Source organism: Centruroides sculpturatus, unplaced genomic scaffold, assembly GCF_000671375.1.
Source record: "Centruroides sculpturatus isolate CEXI.00-Female unplaced genomic scaffold, Cexi_2.0 scaffold112, whole genome shotgun sequence".
NCBI lineage: Eukaryota > Metazoa > Arthropoda > Arachnida > Scorpiones > Buthidae > Centruroides > Centruroides sculpturatus.
In genome coordinates, this window is record NW_019384367.1 from 194,482 (window position 1) to 210,579 (window position 16,098).

The window sequence follows — 16,098 nt, forward strand, 5'->3', positions numbered from 1 at the left end:
TCACTCTTCTGGTTAGAATGTTCCCAAACACCCCCACGCACCCCCAGGGAACTGCACTGTGGATAGAAAAGGGGAGTACTCCATCATTCCCTGCTCTATTTGTCCAACTGTGACGTGGAGAACTCTAACCTCAATGTCTTTTTGTGGCTGTTTAAGGCTTGGACAGCGGGGTTCTCGACCTGACTTCAAAAACGCTTGATAAGGAAGACTTGTTTTGTTAGCGTTAAATGGGGGAAAGATTGTAAATACTTTCTCATAATACACCCTATTCATGGAATGAAAATATCGAGATAAATAACGTATGATCGGCATTTTACGCTTTTCAATAACTGGAGTGTTTGTGTAATAAATTCTATAAAAACTATACAATAGAATCTGATAACAATAGAACCACATAGGCAACAAATTTAAGAATAAAAGACGTGCTACTAATTTATTTTCGTTCTATTTATACACTTTACCATGTGAAAAAAAAATTATATATATATATATATACAATAAACTTTAATGAAGCAAGAATGGCTTGCGGTGAAGTCAACCTGAAGGGATTCAACATTTTCGTGCTTTCTCTTCTCTATATGCAATTGAACAGACGTGGGAGATCTGGTTTCTATAGCAACGTGCCCTGTTGCATGCTCCCGATCAGTAGATAATATTTATTCCTTTCCCAGATACTAAAGGACTGCTATCTGTTGTCCCCATCCCCTGAATCTAAGCTAGACCTCCCCTTATCCAGATGTTTTTGTATTATTGTCAAGACGTAAGAAAGATCCCTGATCCGAGAACAATTTTCTCACCGTCTTCCCCATATTCAACCAATCTCCTTTCGAGAGTTTTTCAACCACTTGAAAACCATTTCCACCAGTAACAATTGAATGCAGAATTAAAAAAAGAAAAAAAAATTAAGTTCGAGTTACAGAAAGTTTAGAATTATACTAATCTTTTACATAAAAAGGCGTCAAATTTTATAAAAATTTTGTAAATTTTTAACATATTAGATGCTTCTTATAAGATTTTTATATTATTTAATACTTACAAAGCAAATTTTTTTTGTGTTTTTCGCGTGTTTTCAACTAATTAATTCATCTTTTATATGCTCAATATCGGAAGGGACGTCTTTGTTTAAAGGTTTCTTGTGTGTAAATGAGCGCATAAATTAGCATAATTTTACTAAAAGTATTTAAATAACATTTCAATTAATAATTTAAAACAGTCCTAAATTCAGTTGAACAATTAGATAATATCACATATGGTATCAAAACTTTCATTATCATTATAGTAATAATTCAGTCATGTTTAATGTAATTTATAGCCAACCGGTTGTAGTAAATTAGGCATTTTAAAGCAAATATTAAATTTAAGATTAAATGACTCTTTGCGTAAAATTTTAAACGATCAAGGAGCCGTTAATCCTGAAAATAAACGATATTAAAGAACATTAAATCAAGAGAATTCGGAATGATCGTCAAGATAATTTCTAGCATCCTCCATATAAGATCTGTTTTTCTTCTCATCTTTAAAGCCTTGTAAGGTTTCAAAACTAGTTCTTCAAGACTTTAAAATGTTAAAAATAAGTTTACTAACGATATCACGACAAAAAAAAAATGGCATTAAAGAACAAGTTTCATAATCTGATCGTAATTTTAAGCATTTTAAAAATATAATTTTGATGGTTCTGACAAGGAAGAAGGAGGAAAAAAGAAGAAAGAAATTACGAGTTTTCAGGGTTTCGTGAATTATTTAAATAAATATCGAAGAAAACAAATTTAACAATTTCGCAGGAGATAAATATTTATAAGGTCCTCAGCCCATATGACCGGTGGCAAGAATTTTTCAATCGTGAGGACTTGAGTTGCACCGCCTCACTCGGTCGATATCACCGTGCAGTTAATGGTACAAACATGGAAGTAACGGAAGAAGAAAAAATTATATATATATATATAGGACTGTATATAAGCTAAGAGAAGTGTTTTCACACGCTACCCCAGCAGGAACACGAAGATTCGCAGAATTTATCGTATTCTTTTGAATCAATTGATCTAGCCAGACTTTCACAGGAATACCCATAAGAAGAAGACAAACCGTAAACTCTGCTTTATATTTGAAGAGAGTATAAATTTAATTTTTCTGTAATCTTTTCTTTCTTACTTTTTTTTGAAGCAGATTGATATCGAACTTCGTTACAATTCAAAGGTTTCCTGACAAGCGATCAGACAGTATGGTGCTCCATTGCACCTCTACTTCTGTCTAGCTCTAAGTTAGCTGTGGAGAAATCTTTTAAGATCTAAAAAAGATATATAAAAAGCTCTTAATTTTATTTTGACATAAGGAAATGGCATTTTTGTAAGCGTCATTTCTTATTTATATAATACTGTCAATTCTAAATGTTCTTTAGGAGGTCGACAGTTTCTAAAACTTTCGTATTTTATATGGATGTCATAGTAAATTATCCCCGTTTGTAAGTTTATCTAGTCGATCCTGATTGAAAGGGCCATAATCTTGTCACATGATGTAAAAGCACGCTTAAAGTCCGTGATTATAGATGTTACATAGGCATTTAAAGTCGATTTCATTACGTGTTTAATCTTAAGTACCTGCGTATTGCACATAGCGAATATTTTCTAATGCGCTTAATTATCACTTAAACTGTTTGTAATATGTTATCTGCACCTCATTCCTCATCAGCGTACTGAATTTCTATAATTGTTTATGAAAATGGTAACGGATAAAAGCAGCATTTCTGTGGTACCACCTTACTAAATTTGCAAGAGGCACAATTTATGTTATCGAGTGATCTATATCGTGGATGGTAAGATAGAACGAGAACACTCACCTTCAATTTCTTCGTTCCTGTAACGCTCTAACGACGTAGCCAAAACAGACGTGCTGGCCCACATTAGCAGCAACACCATCCAAATTTTCTGTTTCATTGGTTTCAGTCCTGTTCTTATCCCGGTTAATCCTAGAGCTAGCATGTCGGACCCACCACGTGGCTCGAGGTAAGTATCGCCACTGGGAGGTCGTCAGTCTATAGACCGGGACACCTGCAGCGATGTGCAGCAGTCAATTGTCGATTCTCCAGCAGAAATCCATGTCGCTCATCCAGCAAGCCAGACACGTGTCTGTTCGAGTCCTTGCTTCACTCCACTCTGTCTCCCGGGATGAGCTCACTTCTAAGAGGGGAGGTTGCACTTTATTCCGAAGTCGCAGCTGTCATGTAAAGCAGATTCTGACCTTAGGTCATCGGTCATATGTCAGTGGTAGAATGTTAGATTTGACGTTGGTACAGCTGCGACTTTTTCAGCCTTGTTTGCTTAGACTAGGAAGTGGACAAATCGTGCTCTTCTAGTGACGTCTCTACCACTGTTTCTACCAATCAGGAGGAGGATATTCGACCACGTGGACGGTGTATTTTGATAATTTCTGGTAAACAACAAACAATGTAACCAAGTGTTTACAGGTGTTTAGAAAAATTCCATGTATTTATTTTGATTTATTCTTCAATTTTAAACATTAAAAAATGCATAAAAATGTAATATTATTAATAAAAAATATATTTATTATAAAATATAATGCGAAAATTTGGATATTTAGTCTTTTAAATAAGCTTAATAATAATCCATTTATAGCACAATTATATACAGTATATAAATATACAATGTTAGAGAGAAAGTGTCTGTTTAAATATAATTTACTAGTTTATATGTATCTATGCAGATTTATACACTAAAGATATGCATCTATAAACTTAATTTTTATTAAATTAAGCCATTTTACACGCTTACAAATTCAAAATTTAGTTAGATATTCACTAAAATTTTTCTGTAAGAGCATTATGTCTAGAGGCAAAAATTTAGACTTGTTGACACCCTAAACTGTAACACAGAGGGCTCAATCTGTATCTTGTTTAGTTGTAAACCCAGCTCTGTTTATAACAGGTATAAAAAATATATACAGTATTAAATGGATAGTTTTTTTTTTGTATTTACATAAAACCTTATAAAATCTTTTTATTTGTATCTTTCACTTCAATGAGAGTTTTGCGTGATAAACAAAAAAAGAGAGAGAGAGAGGAAAAAAAAGGATTTTGTCAATAGAAATACTATAAAAAGGCATAAAATAAATTTATTATGTAAGATTGCTTTTTTATATATTATATTTTTTTCCTTTCTTTCTTATAATTTTATACATTCTTAGTGATTTATAAAGCCACTATTTTTTCCAATTTATAACAAAAAAAGGCGTATTTTTGAGCGGAAAAAAATACTGAATTTTTCGATCGAAAAAATAAGAAAATTGCGGTAGAATATTTTAAGTTATAAATATATAAATATTCACTAAAATGTTGTTTACGTGGGAGTCGTCGTGTCACGTGACAGGCGCTTAAGAGGATAGTGTTTTAGTTACGTAGAAGAAACCTCAAAATGCTCTTTTAGTCACGTAACTGAATTCCTGTAAATAGTTTTCTTAGAAGACGGATTTAACAACATAATAGTGCCAAATATTGTTGTTATTATTTTTGCCTTGCCAGTTATTAGAATAAATCCACTTATAATGTTTTAGTTATTCAATAACAGGATCTAGCTGGAGCATCATTAGATCACATAATGTTCCAAAATCCATTTTTTGTTGATATCTGTCATCTTTGCCAACAAAACTGATTGAGTAACTACATTCTATTTTAGATGATAAATCTATTTTACTATCAATCATCGAGGTCGAGGAGTCAAAGTAATATGTTCTTAATATATTAAGAGATGAAGGATAGTTTCCTACTTTATTCTGATTGAGATATCTTCCAGTAATAATGGTTTAACAGCTACTACAACGGTTAAAGTAATGATTTTTTTAAAATATTATATTTTAAAATGATGTGTATAAGTAATTCAAATCATTATTATGGCTGAATTTTCTGTAATTTTGTTGTTTTTTTTCTATCACAGAAATGGCTTTGAACAGGATGAAATTCGACCGTTTTGTTATTAAAATCATATTTAAGAAGCGAAATTTTAAGATTATATTAAAGTAAATATGCTAAATTATTATTTAAAATAAATTAATTAATTCAAATTTATTAATTTCCTTCATTAAAAGCATAATAAAACGTTTATTCATAGGGTAGAAACGAAGTAAAAAAATCACGAAACGATCATTATTTTCTACATTTTTAAAGTCAAATTATGCTTAAAATTAAATTTTAAAAATATTATTTTTAATCGAAATTAATTGTTAAAAAATATTTAAACGTTTTTTTAAAAAATAATTAATTAATAAAATTAAAGAAGAAAATCATTATCGAGAGAACACGCTCGTTATAAGTAACGAAGTTTAACGTAAAAAAAAGGTCATAAATAAGAATTAAATGAGAATTTACTTATTATAAAGTTGGGTATTGACATTTAAGAATGTATTTTAAGTGAAGATAGATTTCTAAAACTAAGAACTAATCATGAAAATGTACAATTTGTAGTTTATAGCTTCCGTTCGCCGTTTCTAATTGCGTGAGTTTTGCTTAATGGCATTAAACAAATTTTGTTAATAATAAACATACTTTACTGGAAAACGTATTTCAACCGAATAGAAACTAATTTACTACCTTCTATAGCATGCGAGAAGTATCCACTAACATTATTTTGTTACTAACTATTGCCTAATGATAGGAAATTAACTTTAATTGTTTTAATTGAGGCTTCCAGAGTTTATACTAAGATAGCATCTGTGCGGTTAGACAAGCTTCATTTTGATTTGTGAGAATGGTAACACAGCCTTGACAACTAAGCAGAATATTAATTTGTAGTCAGCTTGCCTTGCTTATATACTAAGTTCGTATGCTACTATAGTAACAAACTCAATAATAATAATTACAAACGATTCGGTGACAGATTTAGATAACATTTTATTCGATTTTCAGGTAAGAAAAATACTCATTAATATGCTACTGTAGCAGTGTTAACGTATATTTAGTTAAGAAAATGTGTCAATAGGGTAAAAAGCATGTTATACCTCAATAATTTGTTATTGTAGTACTGTAGTAAATAATTATAGTTTCAATAACTTGTTATAGTAGCATTAATATGTAGTTAGTTAGGAAAATGTATTATGGGTTAAAAGTGTTTTATACCTTAAATAATTTATACCTCACATGGCAGTTACTTATTAGGAAACTACATTAACAATGTATTAACATACTTTCAATTCAGTACAAATTACTGAAAATACTTTCAGTAATTTGTTATTGTAGCAGCATTAACATGCTTAGGAAATTGTATCAACTATTATGAGTAAAAACATAGTTATACCTTAAATTTGTTATTATAGTAGTTGTTATGAATTATCATAGGTTAATTATACTTTCAATAATTTGTTGCTATAGCAGCATTAACATATAATTAATACATAACAATTAACATAGAATTATTCTTCACAGTTGTTACTCTATTAGTAAATGATAATTCCCTAGTTAATATTAAAATTTAGTGTACTGTTACAGCAACAAAAACAAACTTGACATCTGTTTATTAACAAATACAAGCTGACTCATTTGATCATTAACTTAAGCAATATTTCAAAAAGAGTGTGTCACTTTAATAAAAAACAATTTCCGCTATTGAATAAGAGTTAAAAATTTAGTAAATTTGTTACTCTAGTAGCATACGAAACCAACACAAATCGCCCAATTAATTAATAAAAAAATCATAAGTTATAAATATGATAACTCGATCGAGTGACGCTTATTAATGATTGTTATTAAAGTAGTACTTGAACAACGTACGTAACAAATGGATGGTTAGTCATACCGTACGGAAATTTATTATTGTAATAGAAGAGATTAAATAAAGAAAACGAGGGGAAAAATGTATAAAGTGAACGCATCGCTAATGCTACTAGAGTATTATTTTTTCGTGTACACCCATCGCGGAAACACCGACTGTGGGTGGTTCCTGATACCCAGCTATAAATAACCCTGGTCATTATCATAAGCTATTAAAAGTCTCTCAGTTATTCACTTCATTAAATGCCAGTTCAAGGTCTTTTTAGTAACCAGAGGGGAGATACAAAAGGAACAAAAAAAAAAAAAAAAAATGGCTGAATGTATGAACAATATTGACTTTGCTTCGGGATTAGATAATGAATGGTGCCTGTTATTGTGACGATTATTTTTGTATCCTCGGACATCAAATGTGTAACGGAGAAAACAATGAAGTGAATTGGTAGAATATAATTTGTCTTTTTGTTGTGTGTTAATAACTTGAGGAGTAGGCTACCAATTGTTTTGTTCGTTACATACTTAAAAAATGACTTTGTATTAACAAAAAAAGTGGGTGAGATGAGTAAAATTTAATTTTTTTACTTAACAATTTAGTTTAAAGTTGTTAAATGTAATAAATTATAAGCGATGATAACATGGGGTGACTTTTTTTTTGTGATGCCTTTGATCTATTTGTATATACAGTATAGCACATAAAATATCACGAACATTTTTATTAGTGTTTAAGAAGTGAAATATGTAAATTTGATAAGAAAATTTTTTATTTTTGGTTAAATATATATTCATTTTCGTGCTTTCTCTTCTCTATATGCAATTGAACAGACGTGGGAGATCTGGTTTCTATAGCAACGTGCCCTGTTGCATGCTCCCGATCAGTAGATAATATTTNTGCCTGTTATTGTGACGATTATTTTTGTATCCTCGGACATCAAATGTGTAACGGAGAAAACAATGAAGTGAATTGGTAGAATATAATTTGTCTTTTTGTTGTGTGTTAATAACTTGAGGAGTAGGCTACCAATTGTTTTGTTCGTTACATACTTAAAAAATGACTTTGTATTAACAAAAAAAGTGGGTGAGATGAGTAAAATTTAATTTTTTTACTTAACAATTTAGTTTAAAGTTGTTAAATGTAATAAATTATAAGCGATGATAACATGGGGTGACTTTTTTTTTGTGATGCCTTTGATCTATTTGTATATACAGTATAGCACATAAAATATCACGAACATTTTTATTAGTGTTTAAGAAGTGAAATATGTAAATTTGATAAGAAAATTTTTTATTTTTGGTTAAATATATATTTTAAAAGGTTACATTACAAGTTATAATAACGAGATTTAATGGTATGATGACAAGGGATGGCTTTAATTTTTTGAGATACTTTTGACCATAAACTGCTTGTATATGGCCTATATATATATATATATTATAATCTATACAAAATATAAACCTTACAAATTAAAATTTATAAATTTCTGTATTTACTAAGAGCAAAAATTACGCGTATAATTAAATTTAAGTATAGTACGTATATGTTATCGAAGGCATTCCATATAATGACTGTAAGCAGTGTAGAATGATCAAAATTATTTAATTGTACAGTAATTTAAATGATAAAATGTCTATAATAATATTTAAAAACATTATTTGTACATATAAGTATTTTATTATATATTTTTTCAAGTACAGTATTTTCTTGCTTTATTACAAGTAAATAATAAGTTAATTATATCTGAAATACGAGACGAAGAACAACGATGAAAGGAAATTAGCTAAAGCATTACTTAAAAAAAAAAAAATAAGATTTAAACTTTATCATTAATTTTTCTATTATTTAATTTAATTTTAGCTAATTAAATTACTTAAAAATTACAAAAATTTAATTAAAATTAACAGATAAAGCAATAAATATTCCACTACAAAAACTCGAAATATCCATTTAATTTCTTAACATACTCGAGTATTTTCAGTAGCTGTATCATTATAAATTTCTGTAGGCGATAAAAACCTACTTAAACTGATTATAAACATCATTTCCTTCTACTTTTTCCCCTTCTATTTTTACACAAAACAAAATTCTCGAGAAGAAAATCGCATTAAAGATCGTGTATAAAATATCGTCGAAGATAGGATCAATGAATTTCTCCATATTTGAAACCAAGATTTTGTAATATAATTGATTAAATTCTTCTTTTTTTAAAAAAAAAAATCCCTTCATCATTGGAAAAACGAAGAAATAATATTTTTATATAAGATTTTCACTTAAAAATCTTTCACAAGAGGAGAAAACTGTTTTAAATACTGATTACTTGGAACATGTATGATTCTCTTCTTCTGTCTTATCTTCGTGATAACGAAATTTATACTTATCACGAAGACATGACTCTACTTTTCTACAACAAGAAGTAAATTAAATTAGCATATCTGCATTGGAATCAAAAACGATTGGGATTTTTTTTTCCTTTCTTTCTTTATTAATTTAATCTATAATTTATCGTTTCTAGAAGAGATGCTTGTAGCAAACTAGAGTCAACACTGTAAAGTTTACAACTATAATTATCTTTTAAAAACTGAAAAAAAATATATATATATTAAAACTTAGATAATATATAAATTAACTTTCTAAAGTATTCTAAAGTGAAAGTATTTAGATTTACAAGTTATTAACTTGTATATTTGGCTTTATTATTCTATGAAGAATATTTACAACAAACAAACAAACGTATAAATAGATACATAGAAGCATGTACAAGTTGATTACAAAGTAATAATTTTCTATCTCCTTTATTTTTTGAAAAATCTTGCAGATAGACAATCGAACGAATTGACGAACTAAAAATTAAAATCATGGCTAAATTTGTGCAAATAAATTTAGTAAAATGTGTTAAAAGTGTGCCTACAACACTAATCATTAACTTATACTTTTGTTATTTTAGTTTTTAAGAAATCGTTAGAGCAGACATACGAACATACGAATAGATGTAAAGAGGTAACATATATACGAATTATAAAATATTAATTTTCAATCTTTTTTTATTTTCTTAGAAATTTTGTAGATAGACAACCAAACGAACGGATAAGAAGGTAAATTGAATATAAAAATTATATTAAATATATTAATATTAAAAATAAAAAATTGAATAAGATTTTTTTTAATTTTCTACAAAATATTTGATAAAGCTAAAGTAGAGGCATCAAAAATTCATAAACTTACTATTAGTTTTATTATTTTTTGAGAAATCTTTAGAACAGACATACAAACTCACGAATAAATATAGAAAACCGTAGAAAAATTAATTACAAAATAAAAATTCGCTACCTTCTTTATTTTCTAATAAATTTCGAACAAATTGGAGTAGAAACAAAATGAAAATAAAAGAAAACAACTTTTATAAATCTCTAAAAATAAAAATAAATCATAGAATCAATTGAGTGAGATTTTTTAATAAAATATTGCTTTTTGAGAAATAGTTAGAACAGACCAACGAATGCACAAATAGATAAAGAGAATCGTAGACAAATTGATTACAAAATAAAAAAAAACTCTACCTTCTTCAGTTTCTTATAAACTTTGAGGACAGACAACCGAACGAATTTAGATGGAAACAAAGTAATATTTTTTCTTTAAATCTTTAAAAATAAAAATAAATCAGAGAATGAATGTTTAGCAAAGCTGCACGACAGACAAACAAAGTGAGAAACTCAACTTTAAAATCGATTCGAACAGACAAGTGACCTGGTAATCCTCTTTACGAAAAGCATACTAATTACCATCTGAAAAGCAGTTATTAAGAAAACTTTTGAATTTGTTATGTACATTTTGTTTGTGAGTGACAAAATATCTCATTAATGTTAGTATCGGAGTGATAATGTTACAGAAAGAATCGTCAATAAGGAGGGTGGAGTGTTATCAAACGTTTCCAAGGATACAATAACACACTTTAGTTCGATATATAACTACACATATATATGTAGTTGATTTTTCTGTCTAAGACTTAACTATATCCTTCTTTAATGAGTATATAAGAAACCCATAATTTCTGTACTCGTAGGCTACGTACAGAGTTGCCCAAAAGTCAATTAACTGTGTATTCCCATTACACTTGTGAATTGTAAACTGGGTGTATAAAATTGGTAAAAACATGATAAAAACATAATAAAGTATGTGAATAAGAAGTAAAAGACTAAATTATGTCGTACCGCCTGAAACACGGGGAATAAATTACGTGGCACTCTTTACTTATAATTGCTGATTTAACAGCTTGTTTTATAATTATCAGATTCGTTAACTGATTTTTGGGCCCCACCTGTGCTTGTTACAGACGCGTTAACCGGCTTTTGGGCCACTCCGTTTACGTCTATAAATGCTGAAATTATATATTTTTACAATAATTATTATAGAATTGTTAACTGATTTGGGAGCATCCTGTATGCGCTTGTGTACATATATTTGGAAAAGAAGAAATTATTCTTGTTACTGATTGAAGTTAACGCGACATTGCAACTGTCCTGATATATCTTGGAACGTTTAGAATAGAAATGACAAGAGGCTTCTCTCTTAGAAATATTTGCTAGTTTTATCTTGATTGAGTCAGACGTATTGAAAGATCTTGCTTGTAATAGGGTGCTTACTGTCATCTTTGCTCTTTGTGCAGAAAATTTGACATTATCACCAATTCCTCCTTTCCATTTGCTACCTTTTTGCCACATTTGCATTCAGCTTCAATCAGTAACAAAAGAAAGAGATGAAGACTTTTGTACACTTTGATGAGGAATAAAGCTGTTAAAAATATGGAAAACTTTGAATGCCATCATCTTAAATCTCTCAATTTAACTGCATCATTAATATGGATGACGATTAATGTGAAGATACATCACAATTATACATCATAAACTCGTTACAAACCTAGGAATTTTTCTTTTCTAAAAATATAGAAGAAAAAATCTAGTTTGAAGAGGATTTTACAACACTTCTAGAACTATTCGAATTTATTCAGTTCGGGACTTCTTATTCTGTCGATTTAGAATTCGATTAGAGAAGGGATTATCAGAGGCAGTCATCCAGATATATCCACGTTATATAGCTATAGGCTTTATAACCGGATTTACGTGCATCCCTCGAGAATGAATCACGCAATTCTACTAATATCAATCAAGCATATACAATTAGTTATTATTATTATAAGTTAATTTTGTATAAATATTTATTTTTTCCCTGGATTTTTTAATCGTGGAATTCTGGAGTTTCAGTGATAAATAAGAAAAATTTAAACAACTTAATAGGATACTGCAGCTTGGAGACAAACTTAACTTTCCTCTTAAGATAGTTTTAGTAATAGTTTACCTCATCTAAAGAGAAAAAATAAAAGTTTTTATAAGCGAATTTTATCGCCAGACTTGAGACAAAACACATAAAAACCAATTCAATTTAGTTTCTTATATTTTATTGAAAAGGATGAAAAATTTATTACGTTTCTTAATATTATATTAAGAAAATAATTAAATTAGTAATTCTTAATAGCACAAACTAATTTTTAACTTAAAAACTTAGTTTAAATCAGTATATACGGTCAAACCTCGATTTAGCGCCATTAGTTGGCCTCCGAAATTGCCACTAAATCGAATGTGGCGCTAAACCGAAGGCTCTCGAACTACAAGAATTAAGTTATATAAACAATGACGTTTACACACAAGTTTAAAGTTTGGAAGTCACGTGATTTGGCGATAATCATGACAATTGCAATGCAAAATTGTACATTTGGTAATTCGAAGAGGCTGAAGCATTTTACATGCAATATTTAAGAGAAAGATCCGTTCATGGCGGTCTATAAGGGTAGCGCTATATCAAAGTTTAACTGTACAGGTACTAATTTTTAAAGTAACATTTGCTATAATAAGAATGCGAGAATAAAAACTTACAGATTTGTACAATATAATGAGGGTAATATAATGAGAATTTGCAAAATAATATAGACAGTTAACCATTGTATTTTATAAATTCTCGCTGTATATTTCTTCTTAACACATCCTCATCGCTCGAAGATGGCCCAAAAATCAGTTAACCTTCGTAAAATTCGCTAGGTATTACGACGAAAATGTTCAGCGAGAATTTACGAAATAGGACGGTCAACTGATTTTTGGGCCAGCCCGTAATTTTTTAAAATATATTCTCATCACATTTATTTCTTAAATTCTCATTATATTACGCGAACGTACGAAAGGAGAATTGGCGAAGCGTTAACGATACAATAAGAATTTATAAAGTAATATAAATTCTTTATGGAGGCATTAAAAATTTGATTTTACGTAATAATTGTGCTAATATTTTATGATTTAACACGAAAGAAAGTAAAGTAAAAACCGAGATTTACAAGTAAAATGGCTTTATAAAGATGTAAAAATCGCAGGTAGATGTATAGTTTGACGATGGAGTTGGACTTGATGTTTTTTTCCTGTTGTAGAAACGATCGGGTACAGTCATCTAAGTTGGTGTATATGGCCTGTAAGTAACATTAAAGTCTCATTTATAGGGCGTTAGAAGAGACCGAGAAGGAACTCTTCAATCGATCAAAGGCATTACCGATTGGCACTCCGCAAATTACAAGAATGGCTCGTTAAGTCAAGTCGATTGCAGATTGTGTACTTTTCTTATTTGTTGCCAGTTTTAAGTTGTTAAATCCAATTTATTCTTCTTTAAACTTTGTCAGAAATAATAATTAGATATATCTCGACCGTTTCTATGTTATATACATTTTCAGGAGGACAAAATGAAATTTCTAGTTAATTAAGGGGAACCTTAAAAAATGTATATTTTTGTTCCCTTTTTTTTAGGAGGAGAAGGGGGAAAACATTAAAATTCGATGCTAAAAACTGCAGTTTTTTCAGTTTTTTTTTAGATGTTGGAACATGAAAAAGTAAAGCGATGGTTTTTGGGGAATTCTTTTCATTTTTGTGAAATGAAGAGGAGTTTTGTAAAATGATTACATAAAAATTTTTATGTAACGAGAATGCTTTTTTTTGCCCTAAAAATTCAATTTTTCATTACTTTTGCCTTAAAAATGCCTAATGTTTGCTTTATATTTAACCTTAAAATGCTTTTTCTCCTTATTTTGTGTTTAAAACGTTATTTTCCCTAATTTTTTCGTAAAAATGCCTTTTTTTTCTATACTATTTTTGTCACCAAAATTCTCTTTTATCCCCGTTTTCCCTTATTTCCTCACTAAAACGTGCTTTCTTGTCATTTCCCCCCAAAAAACTCGTATTAAGACAAAAAATTCAAATTTTATAAAACAAGAATTAATATTTAAAAGGCGATTTAAGTGAATTTTCAGAAGAATCCAATAAATTTTTATTGTTTTGGAGTAGGCAATTGCCGAAAATAAACAAACAACGAAGGTATTTTATTCGAAAGATGTTAAGCTGTGATCGATGAATATTGTTTTAACTTTAAATATATTTTCGATTTAAATATCGTTAGAGGGCAAAGAAAACGTTGAAAATCGAAGGGATTTATGTTTTAGATATCGTGACAAACAATGAACGCAATGATCACGAATTCAGATCTGAGGCATGATCGGAAAGTAGGTATTAAGTCAGCCATTAGTCAGTATTAGAAAAGAAACGATTGTTGGAAGCTATATAATGGCCTTTTGGCACGCATGTTGTATTCTACTGCTTCTTATATTCTCCAAGAATGCTTGGATATTGGATACTTGTTGAATATTGCACAGATAACAGATCAATATTATCAATGGGAGAATCGTTATTCGTGGCAAATGTATTTCTAACTTTATCAAAAATTCCCATTTTTATTATTTAAACTTTGTACATTATGTAGAAATTTAAATAAAATACGTCGTATTTTGAGTTGATTTTCCAATTTTAATGAAAATATTCTTAAGTAAACTTACTTAGAAAACAAAATTAAGTATCAAAATTAGTTTTATTAACTAAATTAATAAAATTAAAACGTATAAAACAATGTTTAAATTAATTATCTGTCATAGGAAGAAGCTGATTTGTAAAAGGTGTAGTTTGTTTAAATAGGAACCGAACCCATCTTGTAATGGTAAGTCGTAAAATTAAGTTTTAACTGATAAAATAATATTAAAATGTAAACATTAATCTTTACATTTTATCTATTCATTGAAAGAAATGAAAATTGAGAGGAAATTTAATTTGTTTGAATGGGAACTGAACCCACGACTTATGATCATAGATCGAAAAATTTAAATTCTGATTTATCACCGAAGCTCGAGTTTACTCAACTCTGAATGAATTATCTTTTAAAATAAATATAAAATCATAATAAATACTTTAAAATTTAGTTTTAACATACTTAAAAACAACATTCAAAATGCAAAATTTAATACAGTCTACACACTAAATAGCAGCCATTTTTTCTGGACGTTTTTCTTATACAAAAATGCATGCAAAATAACCTTCAAACGACGGCAACCATCAAAAGACGTCCAATTTTTTAATGTTTCCATTAATGGCCACTATTCAGATGTTTGGCTATATTTAAATTACATATATACTGTATATAAAATTTAATTTGTTTCAATAGTGATCGAACCAACGACTTTTGACGAATGCCAAGCAATTTATTTAGTTTTTAAGTATAATAATAATCATTTAAAGCGTAAAAATTTTAATTTTGTTCCACATAATCTATGATTATAGAATAGTATCAGGCCCTATCAACAGTACTTGGAAACTTTAGTATAGTTTGTTGCAGAGTATAGGCTATATCGGATTATGAAGTTGATACCTGAGCGAGTCTTATTATAGAAAAGAATCAAAGCTTTTTCCAAGTTCTGCGGGGAGAATTGTACGTTCCTAATTCTTATAGACAAGAGATTATTGGTCTCGGGGGATACAATCATTCATTGTAAACTAAAAAAAGATATAAATAAGACGGATTTAAAGCGTCCTGTAATCTTATCTTTGCACAAATCAATGACTTGCTCCCTCTTTTCTCTTTGATTTTAATGACCTATGGATCAATTAAATACGATTAAACATATTTCTTGACAAATTTTAAGTTGTTAATGTCGTCTTAATTCACAATTTAGTCCACGAAACATCGAATTTCAAGCCAAAAAACTCCCCTAAACAATGCGTTGTTTGTTGTTATTTTAATTGCATTTGAGATTAGGTTACATTTATATATAATTATATACGAGATAAAATCATTTGGTTTCTAGTTAAATTAAATTAATTACACTATAAAATTCGAAAAATATGTAAATTTTATACGTTGCTTATTTGAAAAATTATCAGGATGTTAGTCACTTGTAGAGGCTTTTCAACAGTTTGGGTGG

General features: G+C 29.0%; 1 protein-coding gene across 3 annotated transcripts in view; it reads right to left on the reverse strand.

The window, feature by feature from the left end:
* Nucleotides 1-3,290, reverse strand: part of LOC111612813 (inactive tyrosine-protein kinase transmembrane receptor ROR1-like) — a 73,578-nt gene extending 70,288 nt beyond the window's left edge. For 2 of the 3 annotated variants that reach the window (XM_023354077.1, XM_023354071.1), the window contains exon 1: nucleotides 2,834-3,290. In XM_023354077.1, the coding sequence (XP_023209845.1) occupies nucleotides 2,834-2,975 (142 nt within the window). In that variant the 5' untranslated portion in view covers nucleotides 2,976-3,290. The remainder of the gene's footprint in view (nucleotides 1-2,833) is intronic. The other variant, XM_023354085.1, reaches the window with a different exon arrangement.
* Between the last annotated feature and the right edge of the window lie 12,808 nt (nucleotides 3,291-16,098).